Source organism: Scyliorhinus canicula, chromosome 2 (assembly GCF_902713615.1).
Source record: "Scyliorhinus canicula chromosome 2, sScyCan1.1, whole genome shotgun sequence".
Taxonomy (NCBI): domain Eukaryota; kingdom Metazoa; phylum Chordata; class Chondrichthyes; order Carcharhiniformes; family Scyliorhinidae; genus Scyliorhinus; species Scyliorhinus canicula.
Genome location: NC_052147.1, coordinates 280861508 through 280883611, shown reverse-complemented (window position 1 = coordinate 280883611; position 22104 = coordinate 280861508). Strand labels below are relative to the sequence as shown.

Genomic DNA, 22104 nt, shown 5'->3' with positions numbered 1-22104 from the left:
AAGCAGGCCAGCAGCACGGTTCGATTCCCGTCCCAGCCTCCCCGGACAGGCACCGGAATGTGGCGACTAGGGGCTTTTCACAGTAACTTCATTGAAGCCTACTCGTGACAATAAAGCAATTTTCAATTTTCAATTTTTCAACAGGCCAAACTTCACCCCTCTCCTGTGCAGCATTGCTTTCGTCCGATTATAACCGGCCCTTTTCCTCGCCACCTCCACGCTCCAGTCCTGGTAGATTCAGACCTCCGCATTCTCCCACCTGCTGCTCCGCTCCTTCTCGGCCCACCTAAGCACACATTCTCGATCAACGAACCGGTGAAACCGCACCAGCACCGCCCTCGGTGTCTCGCTGGGCTTGGACTTCCTCGCCAGCACCCGTTGGGCCCCCTCCAGCTCCAAGGGCCCCTGGAAGGCCCCCGCTCCCATCAGAGAATTCAACATGGTGACCACATAGGCCCCGATGTCCGATCCCTCCAGCCCCTCCGGGAGGCCCAGGATCCGCAGATTCTTCCGCCTCGACCAATTCTCCATCTCCTCGAACCTCGCCTGCCATTTCCTGTGGAGCGCCTCGTGCACCTCCACCTTCACCGCCAGGCCTAGGATCTCATCCTCGTTCTCCGAGACCTTTTGCCGGACCTCACGGATCGCCGCCCCTTGGGCTGTCTGGGTCTCCAGGAGCTTGTCGAATGAGGCCTTTAGCGGTTCCAGCAACTCTGCCTTAAGCTCCCTAAAGCAGCGTTGGAGCAGCTCCTGCTGCTCCTGCGTCCACGCTGCCTGGTCCACGCTGCCTGGTCCCCGCCCGCCGCCATCTTGGTCATCCTCCCTCGCACCTTTCTCTGCTCCAATGCCACTTTTAATCGCCCCGCTCCTGGTCCAATCCATACACCAGCAGGGAAATGTTACTGTTACCTTCCCACACCGGGAAAAGTCAAACAAGCGCCATAGCAGGCCCTAAAAAGAGCCCAAAAGGCCTATGCCAGCGGGAGCTGCCGAACGTGCGACTTAGCTCCGCATAGCCGCAGCCGGAAGTCGTCTTCAGCCATTTCTTGATACCATGTGGGGCGAATCGAGTTGGCTGAAGACATCTGTGATGCTGGGGACCTCCGGAGGAGACCGAGATGGATCCTCTACGCGGCCCCTCTGGCTGAAAATGATTGCGAATGCTTCAGCACTGATATGCTGGGCTCCCCCCTCCAGTGAGTTGTTTAATTGTCCACCACCATTCACGGCTGGATGTGACAGGACTACAGAGCTTAGATCTGATCCATTGGTTGTGGAATCGCTTGGCTCTGTCTGGTACTTGCTGCTTATGTTGTTTGACACACAAGTAGTCCTGTGTTGTAACTTCACCAGGCTGACACCTCATTTATTGGTTTTGCCCCTGCCATGCTCTCCTGCACTATTCATTGTACCAGGATTGATCCCCTGGCTGGGTGGTAATGGTAGAGTGGGGGATATGCCGGGCCATGAGGCTAAAAATTGTGGTTGAATACAATTCTTCTGCTGCTGATGGCCCACAGCGCCTCGGGGATGCCCAATCTTGAGTTACTAGATCGGTTCGAAGTCTATCCCATTTAGCACGGTGGGAGTGCCACACAACACGATGGACGGTATCCTCAGTGTGAAGATGGGACTTTGTCTCCACAAGGACTGTGCGGTGGTCACTCTTACCGACACTGTCATGGACAGATACATCTGCAGCAGGCAGGTTGGTGAGAATGAGGTCAAGCATGTTTTTCCCTCTGGTTGGTTCCCTCACCACCTGCTGCAGGCCCAGTCTAGCAGCTATTGTCCTTTAGGCCCCGGCCAGCTGGGTCTGTGGTGGTGCTACCGAGCCACTCTTGGTGATGGACATTGAAGTCCCCCACCCAGAGCATATTCTGTGCCCCTTTCCACCCTCGGCGCTTCCTCCAAGAGGTGTTCAACATGGAGGAGAACTGATTCATCAGCTGATGGTGGCCGGAACGTGGTAATCAGCAGGAGGTTTCCTTGCCCATGTTTGACCTGAAGCCATGAGACTTCATGGGGTCCAGAGTCGATGTTGAGGTTTCCCAGGACAACCCCCCCCCCGGACTGTATACCACTGTTGCCACCTCTGCTGGGTCTGTCCTGCCGGTGAGACAGGACATACCCAGCAATGGTGACAGTGCTGTCTGGGACATTGACTGTAAGGTATGATTGTGTGAGTATGACTCTGTCAGGCTGTTGCTTGGCCAGTCTGTGAGACAGCTCTCCCAGCTTTAGCACAAGCCCCCAGGTGTTAGTAAGGAGGAATTTGCAGGGTGGGCAAGGCTGGGTTTGCCGTTGTTGTTTCCGGTGCCTGGTTCAATACCGGGTGGTCTGTCCGGTTTCTTTGCAGACATGATTGACGGGAATGGTTTCAGGGATGAGGTGGATAGGTGGCAGAAGTTGGGATTGTTCTCCTAGGGGAAGCGAAGGTTGAGAGGAGATCTGATCGAGGTGTTCAAAATCATGAGGGGTCTGGACAGGGGAGATGGAAGGAAACTGTCCTCATTGGTGGAAGGATCAAGGACCAGAGGACAGGGGTTTAAGGCGATTGGCCTGAGATAAGGTGGAGGTAGATCCAATCGAAGCATTCAGAGCGGAATTAGACAGCGATCTGGAGAATGTGCAAGGCTGTGGGATGGGGGTGGGAGGACGTCACTCGGTGAAATGCTCCATCAGTGGGTCAGCACAGACACAATGGGCTGAATGGCCTCCTTTGCTGCAACCATTCTATGATCTGATTCTAGTTTGGGAAAGGGGGGAAACGACGATTATATAGTTGAAGAAATATGGAGACTCGGGACGAATTCTTGAGGGCGAGTTGCAGCATTCACTTCCACCATTAGGTGGCAGACAGGACCACAGGAACTGACTGGAACTGTGATCTGCTTACATACATAATTAAATGAATTTGAATGTTCTCCGTCTCTTTGTAAAGACTATATTAATGTTGCTGCCGTGGCACTCGACATACTCCACCCTCTTCCCGACTGAAATATTGGAGGTGATTTGCACCCTGAATTGTGGGAACAAGGTGAGGTAAATCAGCCCCTCGAGGAGGCTGCTCCATCGGTGAATCGTGGAAGGATAAAGCCATCACTGGGCCCATTGAATCCCTGCTGACTCCCCCACCCCGCCGGTCTTTCACCATTCGGTTTCTGTATCTATCCATTTCACAATCGACTCTGCCTCCAGCACACTCTGGCCCCAGTCTGTTCCAGACAGACTCTGGGCCCAAGTCTGTTCCAGACAGACTCTGGGTCCTGGCCTGTTCCAGGCAGACTCTGGGGCCCGGCCTGTTCCAGGCAGACTCTGGGGCCCGGCCTGTTCCAGGCAGACTCTGGGGCGCAGCCTGTTCCAGCCGCACTCTGGGGCCCGGCCTGTTCCAGCCGCACTCTGGGGCCCGGCCTGTTCCAGCCGCACTCTGGGGCCCGGCCTGTTCCAGCCGGACTCTGGGGCCCGGCCTGTTCCAGCCGGACTCTGGGGTCCGGCCTGTTCCAGACAAACTCTGGGTCCCGGCCTGTTCCAAACAGACTCTGGGCCCCGGCCTGTTCCAGACAGACTCTGGGTCCCGGCCTGTTCCAGACAGACTCTGGGGCCCGGCCTGTTCCAGCCGCACTCTGGGGCCCGGCCTGTTCCAGCCGCACTCTGGGGCCCGGCCTGTTCCAGACAGGCTCTGGGGCCCGGCCTGTTCCAGACAGGCTCTGGGGCCCGGCCTGTTCCAGACAGACTCTGGGGCCCGGCCTGTTCCAGACAGGCTCTGGGGCCCGGCCTGTTCCAGACAGGCTCTGGGGTCCGGCCTGTTCCAGACAGACTCTGGGGCCCGGCCTGTTCCAGACAGACTCTGGGCCCCGGCCTGTTCCAGACAGATTCTGGGCCCCGGCCTGTTCCAGACGGACTCTGGGCCCCGGCCCGTTCCAGCCGGAGTCTGGGTGCCGGCCCGTTCCAGCCGGAGTCTGGGTGCCGGCCCGTTCCAGCCGGAGTCTGGGTGCCGGCCCGTTCCAGCCGGAGTCTGGGTGCCGGCCCGTTCCAGCCGGAGTCTGGGTGCCGGCCCGTTCCAGCCGGAGTCTGGGTGCCGGCCCGTTCCAGCCGGAGTCTGGGGCCCGGCCCGTTCCAGCCGGAGTCTGGGGCCCGGCCACTTCCAGCCGGAGTCTGGGGCCTCCACCAAGGGGAAAAGTTTCTTCCTGTCTCTGCCCCTCATCATTTCATATATCTCAATCCTCTCCCCCCTCAGCCTCCTCTGCTCCAAGGAAAACAACCCCAGTCTCTCCAATCTCTCTTCATAGATAAATCTCTCCAGCCCAGGCAACATCCTGGTAAATCCCCTCTGCACCCTTTCCAGTGCTGTCACATCCCTCTTATAATGTGGATTCCAGAACTGCCCACAATACTCTAGCTGTGGCCTAACCAACGTTTTATACAGTTCCAGCATAACCTCCCTGCTCTTAAACCCTGTGCCCCGGCTAATAAAGACAAGTCTACCTTCTTAACCACTGTATACACCTGCCCTATCTTAAGGGACCGGTGTACATGCACACCAATGTCCCTCTGACCCTCGGTGCTTCTCCGGGTCCGGCTGTTTAACGGGTATTCCCTCGCCTTGTTTGCCCTGCCCAAGTGCATCACCTCACTTATCCGGATTGAATTCCATTTACCGCTGATCAGCTCATCTGGCCAGCCCGTCAATATCCTCCTGTAATCGAAGGCTATCTTCCTCATTAGTTACCATCCCACCAGTTTTTGTCTCATCCGCAAACTTATTCATCAACCCTTCCACATTCATATTTAAATTATTTATATAAACCACAACCAGCAAGGGCCCCAACACTGATCCCCGCGGGACCCCAACACTGATCCCCGCGGGACCCCGACACTGATCCCCGCGGGACCCCGACACTGATCCCCGCGGGACCCCGACACTGATCCCCGCGGGACCCCGACACTGATCCCCGCGGGACCCCGACACTGATCCCCGCGGGACCCCGACACTGATCCCCGCGGGACCCCGACACTGATCCCCGCGGGACCCCGACACTGATCCCCGCGGGACCCCGACACTGATCCCCGCGGGGCCCCGACACTGATCCCCGCGGGGCCCCGACACTGATCCCCGCGGGACCCCGACACTGATCCCCGCGGGACCCCGACACTGATCCCCGCGGGACCCCGACACTGATCCCCGCGGTACCCCGACACTGATCCCCGCGGTACCCCGACACTGATCCCCGCGGGACCCCGACACTGATCCCCGCGGGACCCCGACACTGATCCCCGCGGGACCCCAACACTGATCCCAGCAGGGCCCCGACACTGATCCCCGCGGGACCCCGACACTGATCCCCGCGGGACCCCGACACTGATCCCCGCGGGACCCCGACACTGATCCCCGCGGGACCCCGACACTGATCCCCGCGGGGCCCCGACACTGATCCCCGCGGGACCCCGACACTGATCCCTGTCCCCAAAGCTGACCCCTGCGGGACCCCGACACTGATCCCCGCGGGGCCCCGACACTGATCCCCGCGGGACCCCGACACTGATCCCCGCGGGGCCCCGAAACTGATCCCCGCGGGACCCCGACCCTGATCCCCGCGGGGACCCCGACCCTGATCCCCGCGGGGCCCCGACACTGATCCCCGCGGGGCCCCGACACTGATCCCCGCGGGACCCCGACACTGATCCCTGCGGGACCCCGACACTGATCCCCGCGGGACCCCGACACTGATCCCCGCGGGACCCCGACACTGATCCCCGCGGGGCCCCTACACTGATCCCCGCGGGGCCCCGACACTGATCCCCGCGGGACCCCGACACTGATCCCCGCGGGACCCCGACACTGATCCCCGCGGGACCCCGACACTGATCCCCGCGGGACCCCAACACTGATCCCCGCGGGACTCCGACACTGATCCCTGTCCCCAAAGCTGATCCCCGCGGGACCCCGACACTGATCCCTGCGGGACCCCGACACTGATCCCCGAGGGACCCCGACACTGATCCCTGTCCCCAAAGCTGATCCCCGCGGGACCCCGACACTGATTCCCGAGGGACCCCGACGCTGATCCCTGTCCCCAAAGCTGACCCCTGCGGGACCCCGACACTGATCCCTGCGCGACCCCGACACTGATCCCTGTCCCCAAAGCTGATCCCCGCGGGACCCCGACACTGATCCCTGCGGGACCCCGACACTGATCCCCGCGGGACCCCGACACTGATCCCCGCGGGACCCCGACACTGATCCCCGCGGGACCCCGACGCTGATCCCCGAGGGACCCCGACGCTGATCCCTGTCCCCAAAGCTGACCCCTGCGGGACCCCGACACTGATCCCCGCGGGACCCCAACACTGATCCCCGCGGGACCCCGACACTGATCCCCACGGGACCCCGACACTGATCCCCGCGGGACCCCGACACTGATCCCCGCGGGACCCCGACACTGATCCCCGCGGGACGCCGACACTGATCCCGGTCCCCAAAGCTGACCCCTGCGGGACCCCGACACTGATCCCCGCGGGACCCCGACACTGATCCCCGCGGGACCCCGACACTGATCCCCGCGGGACCCCGACACTGATCCCCGCGGGACCCCGACACTGATCCCCGCGGGACCCCGACACTGATCCCCGCGGGACCCGACACTGATCCCGCGGGACCCCGACACTGATCCCCGCGGGACCCCGACACTGATCCCCGCGGGACCCCGACACTGATCCCCGGGGGACCCCGACACTGATCCCCGGGGGACCCCGACACTGATCCCCGCGGGACCCCGACACTGATCCCCGCGGGACCCCGACACTGATCCCCGCGGGACCCCGACACTGATCCCCGCGGGACCCCGACACTGGTCCCTGCGGAACCCCACTGGACACAGGATTCCAGTTGGAAAAACTCCCCTCGACCATCACCCTCTGCTTCCTGCCACTCAGCCAATCCTGGATCCAATTTGCCAAATGTCCTTGGATCCCACGAGGTCTTACCTTCGCTGTCAGTCTCGCATGTGGCACCTTGTCAAAAGCTTTGCTGAAGTCCAAGTCGACTACGTCAAATGCATTTCCCTCATTTATACACCTGGTCATCTCTGAAAAATTCAATCAAGTTGGTCGAACATGACCTCCCCTTGACAAAACCGTGCTGACTGTTCTTGATTAGTCCCTGCCTCTCCAAATGCACATTAATTCTGTCTCTCAGAATTGCTTCCAATAGGTTCCCCACCACTGAGGTTAGACTGACTGACCTGTTTGTTTATCCCTTTCTCCCTTTTTGAATAATGGAACCACATTGGCTATCCTCCAGTCCTCCGGTACCTCTCCTGTGGCCAGAGAGGAATTGAAAATTATTGGCAGCGCCCCAGCTATATCCTCCCTTGCCTCACTCAGCATCCTGGGATACATTTCATCTGACCCTGGAGATTTGTCTACTTTTAAGGCTGCCTCGGAACCACCTCTCTGTCTATGTTAATCTCTTTAATTTTTTTTACAGCCCTTCTCCCTGATTTCTATACCCACACAGTCCCTCTCACGAGTGAACACCGACACAAAGAATTCAGCTAAAACCCGACCTACATCCTCCGGCTCCACACACAAATGACCACTGTGATCCTTAATGGGTCCTACTCTTTCCCTCGTTATCTTTTTACCCTTTAATTTACTTGTAAATCAACTTCAGATTTTCCTTTATTTTACCTGCCAATATCCTTTTATATCCCCTTTTTACTCTCCTCATTTCTGACCCCTCTATATCTGCCATAAGCCTCCCTTTTTCTCCTTAACTAATGCTGTCTATTCCCCAATATCCAGAGCTGACTGGATTTGTTCCACCCCCTTTTTCCTGATTGGAGCACGTTGTGTTTCTCGTGTTTCTATTTGTTCAATCTAAACCCTTCGTGATCAGAGCTGATCTGCTACATCAGCTGCCTTCTCCTACTCTATCCCCATAATATCTTCGTTCCATTCCTGTCCAAAATATCTTTAGATCTGTCTTCAATTTATGCGATGGCTCAGTGAAGTAATTTCTTTTAGTGTTGGAACAGTCTCGAGAGACTGAATGGCCTCGTCCTTTTCCTGTGTAACAGCTGTTGAGGGGCAGAATGGCCTCGTCCTTTTCCTGTGTAACAGTTGTTGAGGGGCAGAATGGCCTCGTCTTTTCCTGTGTAACAGCTGTTGAGGGGCAGAATGGCCGCCTCCTTTTCCTGTGTAACAGATGTGAGGGGCTGAATGGCCTCCTGCTTCTCCTATCCATTTGGCTCGAGGGGCTGAATGGCTTCCTGATGTTCCGGTGCAACAGGCTCAAGGGGATGAATGGCCTCCTCCTGTTTCTACCTCCCCGTGCGCAATGGTTCCGTGGAGTGTGTGTTTTGTGTGTTTATTGATGGTAATTTAGGGAGGAATGTTGTCCGAGATGCAAAGCCCTTCCCTCCTGTTGGGATAGTGTCCACCTGACCTGCCTGAACCAGCTGACAAGCCCCTCACCTATTGGGCTCACCTGAAAGAGAGCATTGCTGGCAAAGCAGGACCCCCTTAGCATTGCAACCTTGTTACTGCGAGAGGGCTTTGAACTCCATAACCTAGTTCCCAGACTCCCAAACTAATCCTCTCCCCTTGATCCTTGCTGCATCTCGTCTATAACTTACTAATGCTGAGAGGGTAACGCAGCACAGAATGAGGCATTTCGGCCCATCATGTTCCTGCCAGCCCTTTGGAAGAGAATCGTAGAATTTACAGCGCGGAAGGAGGCCATTCGGCCCATCGAATCTGCACTGGCTCTTGGAAAGAGCGCCCCACTTAAGCCCACACCTCCACCCTATCCTTGTAACCCAGTAACCCCACCTAACCTAAGGGCAATTTATCATGGCCAGTCCACCTAACCTGCACATCTTTGGACTGTGGGAGGAAACCGGAGCACCCGGAGGAAACCCACGCAGACACGGGGAGAACGTGCAGACTCCGCACAGACAGTGACCCAAGCCGGGAATCGAACCTGGGACCCTGGAGCTGTGAAGCATCTGTGCTAACCACTGTGCACCCGCACTGTCCAATTTGTAACCCACTCCCTCCCACACCTCCCTTTTTCCCCAGAGCCCTGTGAATGTTCTCCTTTGAAGTATTGATCCAATTTCCTTCTGAAGGTTTAGTATAACTCCCTTGCTATTTACTCTACTTAAACCATACGTTATTTTTGAACTGACTTAGGGCAGGCGCTGGTAGCATTGTGGATAGCACAATTGCTTCACAGCACCAGGGTCCCAGGTTCGATTCCCGGCTCTGGGTCACTGTCCGTGTGGAGTTTGTACGTTCTCCCGTGTGTGCGTGGGTTTCCTCCGGGTGCTCCGGTTTCCTCCCACAGTCCAAAGATGTGCGGGTTAGGTGGATTGGCCGTGCTAAATTGCCTTAAGTGTCCAAAATTGCCCTTGGTTTTGGGTGGGGTTACTGGGTTACGGGGATAAGGTGGAGGTGTTGACCTTGGGTAGGGTGCTCTTTCCAAGAGCCGGTGCAGACTCGATGGGCCGAATGGCCTCCTTCTGCACTGTAAATTCTATGATCACCTTGCCTGCTGCTTTGAAAGGTTTGTATGTGGGAATATAGCTTGTATACAGAGCAGACCTCATTGAAACGTATAAAATTCTGACAGGGCTAGACATACTAGATGCAGCGACAATGATGTTTCTTGGGGGGGGGGCCCATTCACTGAATATATTCAAGAAAGAAAGAAATTTCAAGAGACTAAAGACGGCAAAGGGTATTTGGGGAGAGTGTGGTTTGTGGCGTTGAGATTCGAGAATCAGCCATTGTGCTACTGAATGGTGTAGCGGACACGATGGGCTGAATGGTCGCCTCCTCCTATTTTCTATGTGTGTGCGTGTGGTAATTGTTATTGCTGCTGTGGACAGCAGGTTGCCTGTTTCGCACTGATTACTCTCCCCTCTCCCGCGAGGTAGCCTCCAGTTGGCCGCTAGTGTCGCCTCGGGGTCAGAAAGTTGAGAGTTCAAGTCGCCAGGCCGCAAAATGCAGGCTGCCCCCCCCCCCCCCCCTCTCACCCCAGTGCAGCACTGAGGGAGTCCAGCACTGTCAGAGGTGCCGGAACTCAGCCGGGGCGCGAGACTGACCTCCAGTCTGCTGTCCCGGGTGACTGGAGAAGACCACACGGCACTTTCTGAATTAAGAGCAGGGGGGAGATCTCGCTGGTGTCGGGGAACCAGGTTTATCCCTCGGCCAACACAAACGCCAGAATGACAGGGTCGTCGGTTTGTTATACCGCAACTGTGGGATCTTGCTGTGTACAAATTGGCAGCCAGTTATATTGCATCAGAATAGCGAATGCACTACAAAAGTATTTCCACTGACCAGAAGGTGCTCCGGGAAGTTCTGAGCCGTGGAAGGCGCTATATAAATGAAGGTCTGTCTGTGGTTTTTTTCAGTGTGATTGGACCAGCATTAACATTCCGAGTGCGGCAAAACGATCAAAACCTAACCATCGCTGGGGTTACTGACAAAGCCAGTAAGTATCCATCTTTCCCATGGGGTTACTCCACAGCATCAGGAGGGGCTATGGTAGTATCTAATCTTTCCATTTCCCCACCTTCCCCTCCCCCATTCTCCTCAATGCCCACTCCTCACCTCGCCCCCTCCCCATCTCTCTCCCTCCGTCTCTCCCCCCATCCCATTCCCTCCATCTTACCCCCTCCACATCCCTCTCCCTCCATCTCTCCCCCATCCCTCTCCCTCCATCTCTCCCCCATCCCTTTCCCTCCATCTCTCCCCCATCCCTCTCCCTCCATCTCTCCCCCATCCCTCCCCATCCCTCTTCCTCCCTCTCCCTCCATCTCTCCCCATCCCTCTCCCTCCATCTCTCCCCCATCCCTCTCCCTCCATCTCTCCCCATCCCTCTCCCTCCATCTTGCCCCCTCCATCTCGCCCCCTCCCCATCCCTCTCCCTCCATCTCGCCCCCTCCCCATCCCTCTCCCTCCATCTCGCCCCCTCCCCATCCCTCTCCCTCCATCTCGCCCCCATCCCTCTCCCTCCATCTCGCCCCCTCCCCTCTCCCTCCATATCGCCCCTCCCAATCCCACTCCCTCCATCTCGCCCTCTCCCCATTCCTCTCCCTCCATCTCGCCCACTCCCCATCCCACCCCCTCCCCATTCCTCTCTCTCCATATCGCCCCTCCCAATCCCACTCCCTCCATCTTGCCCCATCCCCATCCCTCTCCCTCCATCTTACCCCCTCCACATCCCTCTCCCTCCATCTCTCCCCCATCCCTCTCCCTCCATCTCTCCCCATCCCTCTCCCTCCATCTCTCCCCCATCCCTCTCCCTCCATCTCTCCCCATCCCTCTCCCTCCATCTCGCCCCCTCCCCATCCCTCTCCCTCCATCTCTCCCCCATCCCTCTCCCTCCATTTCGCCCCGTCCCCATCCCTCTCCCTCCATCTCGCCCACTCCCCATCCCACCCCCTCCCCATCCCTCTCTCTCCATCTCGCCCTCCCAATCCCACTCCCTCCATCTCGCCCTCTCCCATCCCACCCCCTCCATCTCGCCCACTCCCCATCCCCCCCCTCCCCATTCCTCTCCCTCCATCTTGCCCCATCCCCATCCCTCTCCCTCCATATCGCCCCTCCCAATCCCACTCCCTCCATCTCGCCCTCTCCCCATTCCTCTCCCTCCATCTCGCCCACTCCCCATCCCACCCCCTCCCCATTCCTCTCCCTCCATATCGCCCCTCCCAATCCCACTCCCTCCATCTTGCCCCATCCCCATCCCTCTCCCTCCATCCCGCCTCCTCCCCATCCCAATCCCTCCTTCTTACCCCCTCCCCCAATTCCACTCCCTCTATCTTGCCCCCTCTCTGTCCCCTGGCCCCACCCACTCTCCATCTTGTACCCCTCCCTTTCCTTCCCGCCCTCCCTTCACCTCCCCCATCCCTCTCCCTCCATCTCTTCCCCGCACACCTTCTCGCCCCCCCCCCTCTCTGACTCGTCACCCCTCGCTGTTTGCCCCTGTCTCCACCTTCATCCCTCCCTAACCCTCCTCTACGTCTCAGCACCTCTTCCATCCCTCTCTCTGTTTGATCTCTCACCCATCCCTCTTTTCCTGCCTCGCTCACTCCTCTATGCCTTCTCTGTCCTGCCTCCTTGTAGGTAGCGACAGGATCTTCCGTTCCAGTGGAGGGGGTCGGGGAGGGCATTATGGCTGATAGTTATTTCCATGTCCGTTCCTAATCAGACCTCAACCCAAGAATGACAGACAGAGTCAACACAGTCCTGCCATCGAGCTTGGTATCCCCCTGATCGGTGTGGCCATGTAACAAACCACAGCACAGTCATTGCTACATTGGACATTGCTACATCAGCCCCGGGGCATCACTCCCACAGTACTGAGGGAGCGCCGCACTGTCAGAGGGTCAGTACTGAGGGAGAGCTGCACTGTCAGAGGGGCAGTACTGAGGGAGTGCTGCACTGTCAGAGGGTCAGTACTGAGGGAGTGCTGCACTGTCAGAGGGTCAGTACTGAGGGAGTGCTGCACTGTCAGAGGGTCAGTACTGAGGGAGTGCTGCACTGTCAGAGGGTCAGTGCTGAGGGAGTGCTGCACTGTCAGAGGGTCAGTACTGAGGGAGTGCTGCATTGTCAGAGGGTCAGTACTGAGGGAGTGCCGCACTGTCAGAGGGTCTGTACTGAGGGAGTGCCGCACTGTCAGAGGGTCAGTACTGAGGGAGTGCTGCACTGTCAGAGGGTCAATACTGAGGGAGTGCCGCACTGTCAGAGGGTCAGTACTGAGGGAGTGCCGCACTGTCAGAGGGTCAGTACTGAGGGAGTGCTGCACTGTCAGAGAGTCAGTACTGAGGGAGTGCTGCACTGTCAGAGGGTCAGTACTGATGGAGCGCTGCACTGTCAGAGGGTCAGTACTGAGGGAGTGCCGCACTGTCAGAGGGTCAGTACTGAGGGAGTGCTGCACTGCCAGAGGGTCAGTACTGAGGGAGTGCTGCACTGTCAGAGGGTCAGTACTGAGGGAGTGCCGCACTGTCAGAGGGTCAGTACTGAGGGAGTGCCGCACTGTCAGAGGGTCAGTACTGAGGGAATGCTGCACTGTCAGAGGGTCAGTACTGAGGGAGTGCTGCACTGCCAGAGGGTCAGTACTGAGGGAGTGCTGCACTGTCAGAGGGTCAGTACTGAGGGAGTGCCGCACTGTCAGAGGGTCAGTACTGAGGGAGTGCCGCACTGTCAGAGGGTCAGTACTGAGGGAATGCTGCACTGTCAGAGGGTCAGTACTGAGGGAGTGCCGCACTGTCAGAGGGTCAGTACTGAGGGAGTGCCACACTGTCAGAGGGTCAGTACTGAGGGAGTGCTGCACTGTCAGAGGGTCAGTACTGAGGGAGTGCTGCACTGTCAGAGGGTCAGTACTGAGGGAGTGCCGCACTGTTGGAAGTGCTGCATTTCAGATGAGAAGTTAGAGACCTGCCCCCTCAGGTGAAAGAGAGTGGGGGAAATCTACCCAGTGCCCTGGACTAATATTGAGCCCCCAACCAGTACTACAGAGAAGGATTGTCTGACCATCTACTCTTCTCATTGTTATTTGTGGGAATTTTGCATATTGCTGAACTTCTGAAATTACTACATTCTGAAAGGATTTAATCAGCTGTAAGTGGTCTGGAGGACACCGAGGATTTGAAAGGTGCTATCTAAATGCAGGTCCTCTATTTCTCTTGTAATAAATAGCATCAATAATTGTATTTCTATGTGTACGGCGGGCCAGCTGGGGGTTGGAGGGTGGATCCCAGTTTGCATTATGTCTCCAAGTGGGAGAAGGTTCTCATTAACCATCTCCCTAATCTACAGAGGGCACAGGTTCGCCATTTCATCTGTTTTATGATTTAAATAAAATAAAAGCGGTGAGTGGCGGGGTAATTATTCCTGCAGCCTGGAAGGCTGTCGATTGTTGGGATTCTGATTGAATGGCAGCCTCAATGTGCTCGGGAGAGCAGCTCACAAAGGGGATTCTGCGTTCTGTAAACTCCCCCTGAATATGGATGTGACCTTCTCGCTCAATGTAGGTCACAGTAAGTGCCGTGTACGTCAGTCAGCTCCGCCTCTGTGCACCTGCTCGGGAGGGAGGCGCGGATGAATTAAACATCTCCGCGCTAGGGGCGGGCGGCGAAGGGGGTCTCCTGCTCCAGCGTTTAGCAAATCCCGTCCGAGCGGGCTGCCCTTTGTCAGCTTGTAATTGGAAATAATCCTCGCCCCCCCCCCCTGCCCACCTCCCCCACCCCCGCCCTTCACCTCCAGCTCTAATGCCTGACAGTCTGAAGGATGGAATACTCTCTATGCTGAGCGGGCTGTTGCCATCAGCTCCAGAGCCGTCTTTGGAAATTGAACAGCGTTCAGTGCCACCAAAAAGGTGGAAAATTGAGGCGTTTTTCATTCCTGCTCCGCTGCCTCACGGCGCCGAGGAACCGGCCCCCGGGGTCACGGTCCGCGTGCAGTTTGCACATTCTCCCCGTGTCTGCATGGCTCTCACCCCCCACAACCCAAAAGATGTGCAGGGTAGGTGGATTGGCCGCGCTAAATTGCCCCTAATTGGACATTTTTTTTTTTTTTTTTTGGAACGTTCAGTCCGGCTGGAAGAGTGATGGCCACCCGTGGCAACGGCAGCAGAGTGGTTAGCACTGTAGCTTCACAGCTCCAGGGTCCCGGGTTCGATTCCCGACTTGGGTCACTGTCCGTGCGGCGTCTGCACGCTCTCCCTGTGTCTGCGCGGGTTTCCTCCGGGTGCTCCGGTTCCAGGCGAGGGGGCAGGAGAGGAGATTGGGTGAGATGCCGATCAAGGTGGTGGGAGGGAGCTTTGGGTATCCAGGTGGCCCGGGATTGGGAGCAGCTGCATAAACTGAATCTGGCTCTCCTGAATTTTATTAACATCTACCTGTCGGCAACTATCGCGATAGCCAGGAAGTGGGTAGTGGCGGAGGTGTTGGTGTGGGAGGGGGTGGAGTCGGCCTCATGCAAGGGCACGGGTTTGGCACCTTTTGTCGGTACCTCTGCCGTTCTCGCCGGCTCGGTACTCCACAAGCCTGGGGTAGTAGTGGCAGCCCTGAGGGTGTGGGGGACAGTGAGGCAGCACAGGAGGTTGGGGGGGGGGGGGGGGTGTTCTAGATGGGGGTTTTCGGAGGTGGCAGTGGGCAGGGATTGCGAGATTTAGAGATCTGTTTATTGCTGAGGGTTTCCCGAGCCGGGGTGGGTGGGGGAGGGACGTGTTCTCCGAGATCTACAAGGAACTGATGGAGTGGGAGGGAGCCCCGATAGGGGAGGTGAAGGGAAAGTGGGAAGAGGAGATGGGTGGGGAGTTGGAGGCCGGGTTATGGGAAGAAACCCTAAGGAGAGTTAATGCATTCTCGTCGTGTGGTCCACAGGGTGCACGTGACTGTGGCCCGGATGAACGGTTCTCTGAGGAGGTGGAGGATTGGTGTGGGCACTGTGCGGGGGGGGGGGGGGGGGGGGGGGGGGGGGGTGGTCCTGTGAACCATGTCCATATGTAATGGGACATGTCAGAGGCTGAGGGGCTTCTGGCAAGGTCTTTCTGATGTCACGTCAGAGGTCTTACAATCAGGGTGGTTCCCAGTCCAGAGGTGCTGATCTTCGGTGTTGTGTCGGAAGACCCGGGAGCCCAAGGGGGTGAGAGAGAGGCCGACGTCCGGCCTTTGCCTCCCTGGTGTCCCGGAGGCGGACTCTAACTAGGTTGGAGGGGCTCGGAGCCCCCAAAGTTGGGAGTGGGGGGTTAGCGATATTCTGGAGAAATGAAATTGCCTCGAGGGGGTCACGGCAGGGGTTTGCTCGGAGGTGGCAGCCATTCATCGACTTCTTCGAGAGAATTCAGCGAGGGGGGGGTGGGAATGGGGGAAAGGGGGAGGCACAAGAGACACGAGTAAGGTACCTTACACTGAATGTGTCAGCCATGTTGGCTGGGCTTTGTGCGCGGGGGTTTGTTGGCTATATTGTTGTATTTTTCATTTTGTTGAAAATTTGCTGAGTAAAATTGTTAAAATTATAACGGCCTCAATGAACTATTTTCTAAAGAAAAGAGACAATGAATGACGGGGCAGTCCTTGCCGGGCCGAACGGCCTGTTCCACTTTCTATTTTCCGTGCCTGTTTCTACGTTAAAAGCAGAAAATGCTGGAAAATCTCAGCAGGTCTGTCAGCATCCGTGGGGAGAAACAGTTAACGTTTCGGGTTCAGTGGGATTCCTCTTCAGGGCGGTTCCCAAGAGGCGAGAATTCAGGAGAAACATCTTTTAACCCAGAGAGTGGTGAGAAGGTGGAACTCGCCGCCAGAGGGATTGTTTGAGGTGCACCATTACTGATATATTCATGGGTAAGATGCATAAACACTAGTTTAACAATTGGGAGGATTCTCCATTAACGAAGCTAAATTGGGAAGGATGACCCGAGCGGAGAATCAGTTCCGACACCAGAATCGCGGCAGGTGCTGATTTGCGCCGCTATGCTCAGCACCGCAACGGCGGCGTAATGCATTCCGGAACGCACGTCAGTAACGCGTTTGCATATCATTAGCAGACCCTCCTGCGCGCGGTGCTCTGCCTCTGACGGGCCGAGTTCCCGACAGCGAGGTCACTTGTGCTTTTAAAAATCGTTAAACAGGCGGCGTGGCAGCTGAGGGAGAGAGGGGGGGGGTTAGAAAGTGTCCAACATCGCCATAGTTTGCTGACACTTGTGCGCTGGCAGGGGGGGGGGGGGGGGGGGGCGGGGCTTCTACCTGGGTCGGGGGGAAGTAGCGGGGGGTGGCCAGGAGGTGAGCTGTGGGGTCGAGGTGGGCAGGCAAAGAACACAATTGCCACAGTCAACAAGGCAGCCATGCAGCTGCGCACACCGCTAACAGCCCACTGCGCACACCGCTAACAGCCCACTGCGCACACCGCTAACAGCCCACTGCGCACACCGCTAACAGCCCACTGCGCACACCGCTAACAGCCCACTGCGCACACCGCTAACGGCCCACTGCGCGCACCGCTAACAGCCCACTGCGCGCACCGCTAACGGCCCATGCGCGCACCGCTAACAGCCCACTGCGCACACCGCTAACAGCCCACTGCGCACACCGCTAACGGCCCACTGCGCACACCGCTAACGGCCCACTGCGCGCACCGCTAACGGCCCACTGCGCGCACCGCTAACGGCCCACTGCGCGCACCGCTAACGGCCCACTGCGCGCACCGCTAACGGCCCACTGCGCGCACCGCTAACGGCCCACTGCGCGCACCGCTAACAGCCCACTGCGCGCACCGCTAACGGCCCACTGCGCGCACCGCTAACGGCCCACTGCGCGCACCGCTAACGGCCCACTGCGCACACCGCTAACGGCCCCACATGCGCGCACCGCTAACGGCCCACTGCGCGCACCGCTAACGGCCCACTGCGCGCACCGCTAACAGCCCACTGCGCGCACCGCTAACAGCCCACTGCGCACACCGCTAACAGCCCACTGCGCACACCGCTAACAGCCCACTTGCGCACACCGCTAACAGCCCACTGCGCACACCGCTAACAGCCCACTGCGCACACCGCTAACAGCCCACTGCGCACACCGCTAACAGCCCACTGCGCACACCGCTAACAGCCCCACTGCGCACACCGCTAACAGCCCACTGCGCACACCGCTAACAGCCCACTGCGCACACCGCTAACAGCCCACTGCGCACACCGCTAACAGCCCACTGCGCACACCGCTAACAGCCCACTGCGCACACCGCTAACAGCCCACTGCGCACACCGCTAACAGCCCACTGCGCACACCGCTAACAGCCCACTGCGCACACCGCTAACAGGCCCACTGCGCACACCGCTAACAGCCCACCTGCGCACACCGCTAACAGCCCACTGCGCACACCGCTAACAGCCCACTGCGCACACCGCTAACAGCCCACTGCGCACACCGCTAACAGCCCACTGCGCACACCGCTAACAGCCCACTGCGCACACCGCTAACAGCCCACTGCGCACACCGCTAACAGCCCACTGCGCACACCGCTAACGCCCACTGCGCACACCGCTAACAGCCCACTGCGCACACCGCTAACAGCCCACTGCGCACACCGCTAACAGCCCACTGCGCACACCGCTAACAGCCCACTGCGCACACCGCTAACAGCCCACTGCGCACACCGCTAACAGCCCACTGCGCACACCGCTAACAGCCCACTGCGCACACCGCTAACAGCCCACTGCGCACACCGCTAACAGCCCACTGCGCACACCGCTAACAGCCCACTGCGCACACCGCTAACAGCCCACTGCGCACACCGCTAACAGCCCACTGCGCACACCGCTAACAGCCCACTGCGCACACCGCTAACAGCCCACTGCGCACACCGCTAACAGCCCACTGCGCACACCGCTAACAGCCCACTGCGCACACCGCTAACAGCCACCTGCGCACACCGCTAACAGCCCACTGCGCACACCGCTAACAGCCCACTGCGCACACCGCTAACAGCCCACTGCGCACACCGCTAACAGCCCACTGCGCACACCGCTAACAGCCCACTGCGCACACCGCTAACAGCCCACTGCGCACACCGCTAACAGCCCACTGTGAACTAGGGTCATGGGTCATACAGGTGTCCCCCCCAAGGCACCCCCCCTGGGTACCTTCTGGCCCCAACCGACCGATCAGCTGCATGGGCGCGCTCCAGCACAGCAGCGCCATCTTGTTGGCTGACATGAGTGTGTGTGGGGAGTGTAACGTGTCTGTGCAGCTGCAGCTTGTCAGCCTCCCGAGTGTCGATCATGGACCCGGCCAATCCCGCACGTTTCTCATTGGAATAGACTTAGTTCCCCGCGTCGTCGGTTCTAGCCACTCAACGGTCGCTGAATCGGTCCAGGTGTAGCACCAGTTTTCCTGTCGGATAACTCCACGGACTCTGCCCCGATGTCAACACAGTCTCAGAAATGGAGAATCCCGCCCAAGAATCCCGCCCAAGATCTCCCCCCCCCCCGCACCAACGCCCTCAATGCCAATGCCAACGGCTCTATAGCCAAGGCAAACAGCAGTGGGGAAAGTGGTCATCCCTGCCTCTTCCCCGGTAAAACCTGAAGTATTCCGATCTCATCCGATTCGTCCGCATACTCGCCACCCGATCAAAGGCTTTCTCTGCATCCATGGCCACCACCACCTCAACCTCGTGTCCCTCTGGAGGCATCACAATAACATTAAGCACCCTCCTAATGTTGGTCGCCAAGTGCCTCCCCTTAACAAACCCCGTCTGGTCCTCCCCTATTACCCCTGGGGCGCAGCCCTTGATCCTTGTGGCCAGGATCTTCGCCAATAGTTTGGCTTCCACATTTGACAGGGAGATCGACCGAGACGCCCCACAATTTTCCGGATCCTTATCCCGTTTTAAGATGAGGGAGATTGACGCCTGTGACAATGTCGGAGGGAGCACTCCCAAATCCTTTGCTTGATTGGAGGCCCTTACTAGCAGCGGTCCCAAAACCCCTGAGAACTTCTTATAGAATTCCAATGTGCTCCATGAACCCCTGAAGCTCCTTCGCTGTAGTCGACACCCTCCCTGACCTCAAAGTCGACGGTCCAATCTCGGATCCAGGACCGTATTAAAGTCCGTCTCCCCCCCCTCCCTCCCAACACCAACGAGAGTCCAGATCCGGAATCTTCCCCAGCACTCGCCTCATAAATTCACATCGTCCCAGTTCGGGGCATCGATGTTGACCAACACCACCGGCATCCCCTCTAATTTCCCTGCTTAGCATAGCATACCCCCCCCCCCCCCCCCCCCCCACAGAGCCACCGACTATATTTCCCACTTTAAATGCAACCCGTTTATTGACAAGATTCGCCAGCCCTGAATCAAACACTTGCCCAACCCGTCCCTTCCTCAGCCCAATCTGCTCCCCCAACTTGTAGCGTAGCCACATCCGCCTTCAGTCGCTTCAAGTTTGCCAGCACACGGGCCCCCTTGACCGGCCCAATTAACCCTTGCACGTTCCACGTGACCAGCCCCCCCCCCCCACTGATCAACCATAGTCCTTCTGGGGCCAGCCTCCAGCCCGTGTCCCGCACGTCCCATTGGGCGTCCACTGTCATCGATCTTCCTCCCCCTACATTTAAGTATCCTTCCCCTGTCAGCAGTACTTCTTTCCCCCCCCCCCCCAGATCCCCCATCCTCCCACTGATCTCCCACTCTTTTCCCCCCCCCCGATCCCCCATCCTCCCACTCACCCCCCCCCCCCTCCAATTGCGCTGCCATGAACTAGCCCGCCTAGTTAGCCTGGTAGCCCCCGCCCATGGCACCTAGCATCCTACTCCCCAGTTGATTTCCCTCCCCCGCACCCCCCCCCACTCGCACTTTAGTCCAAACAAACCAAAAACAACCCCTCCCCAGCCCAAACAAAGAGACCACACCCCCATCTCTTAAAAAAGAGCACACACAAAAAAAAACCCTGATGCCAAAAAAGAAAGAAATGGCCCCAAACATAAGTTAACCGTAACATCATAACAGCATCCCCAGCAAAGTTCAAGGTCCACTTTCTCCTGCCAGTTCATTGCCTCTGACAAATTCTACCGCCTCCTCCGCTGATCCAAAGTACAATCCCGGCCTTAGTAGGTCACCCACAGATGTGTCGGGTACAGTAGCCCAAACTTCACCCCCTTATTGTAGAGGGCAGCCTTGACCTTGTTGAAGCTCGCTCACTTGGCCAACTCGGCACCCAGGTCCTGGTACACTCTGATATCATTGCTCTTCCAGGCACAGCGCCTCTTAATTTGCTCCTGGTCCAGGAACCGGTGCAGCCGCACCACCATGGCCCTCGGCGGCTCGATCCCCTGGGGCTTCCTCAATAGCGCCCTGTGCGCTCGATCCACCTCAAACGGCCGTGCAAACGCACCCTCTCCGAGCAGCTTCTCCAGCATCCACCCCACGTAGGCACCAGCGTCAGCTCCTTCAATCCCCTCCGGCAGGCAGGGTTCTCTAGGTCCTCGACCTTCTCCTGGAGCCGCTTCTGCTGATCGCCCATCAGCCCCATCTCCGCTGCCATCGAGACAAACTGCTCCTCATGTACCCCTGTCACCTCCTCCATCTTCTGGATCGCCTGACTCTAGCCCGCCAGCTTCGTTGCCACGCGGTCGACCATTGCCCTGGTCAAATCCACCATCCAGGCCAGGTCCTCCAGACTCTCCTTCCATTAGTGGCTGAACTTCTCATTTAAGAAGCTCACTCCCTGGGTGAAGACAGTACTCCACACCTCAGCCCTAAAAGGTTTAGCCCTTATCCTCAAACTATGACCCCTTAGTTCTGCATTCCCCCACCATCGGGAACATTCTTTCTGAATCTACCCTGTCGAATCCTGTTAGAATTGTGTAAGTTTCCCCTCTCGCTCATCTAAACTCCAATGAATATAATCCTAACCGATTTAGTCTCTCCTCCTATGACAGTCCCGCCATCCCAGGAATCAGCCTGGTAAACCTTCGCTGCACTCCCTCCATAGCAAGATCATCCTTCCTCAGATAAGGACACCAAAACTGACACAATATATAATAAATAATCATTATTGTCACAAGTAGGCTTACATTAACACTGCAATGAAGTTACTGTGAAAAGCCCCTTGTCACCACATTCCGGCGCCTGTTCGGGTACACAGAGGGAGAATGATCCAGGTTAATAAAGTAATAAAATTAAACAAACTGGGGTCCATATCTAGGGGAATAGAACTGAAAATCGGCAAGTGGCTTTAAAGTTAGATGAAAGCTTGGTTAGATCACTCAGAGTACGGAGTCCTGCCCTCCATTTGACAAACAAAAGACTATGGAAGCACTAGATGGAGGGTTATAACGGTGATAGCAAAACTGCAAAGTTATATCCATGAGGGAAAAATCAACAGGCCAAGGTTCTTTACTCTAGAAAAGATTAAAGGTGAGTTCATCAAGATTATGAAAGCGGCTTGGTTAGGTAGACAGAGATGATTTTGCCTCTTGCAGGGTTGACCAGAACAATTGTCTAGGGCATTGGTGATACCACACCTGGAATAAGGGACGGCGGGATAGCATAGTGGTTAGCACTGTTGCTTCACAGCGCCAGGGT

At 57.6% G+C, this 22104-nt stretch overlaps 1 protein-coding gene across 1 annotated transcript in view; it reads left to right on the top strand.

Annotated features, from left to right (window-relative positions):
* The window catches only part of LOC119962331 (receptor-type tyrosine-protein phosphatase-like N), a 296288-nt gene that overhangs the window by 66713 nt on the left and 207471 nt on the right, over positions 1–22104 (top strand). Inside the window, exon 8 of the mRNA XM_038790310.1 lies at positions 10425–10504. Coding sequence (XP_038646238.1) covers positions 10425–10504 — 80 coding nt within the window. The remainder of the gene's footprint in view (positions 1–10424; positions 10505–22104) is intronic.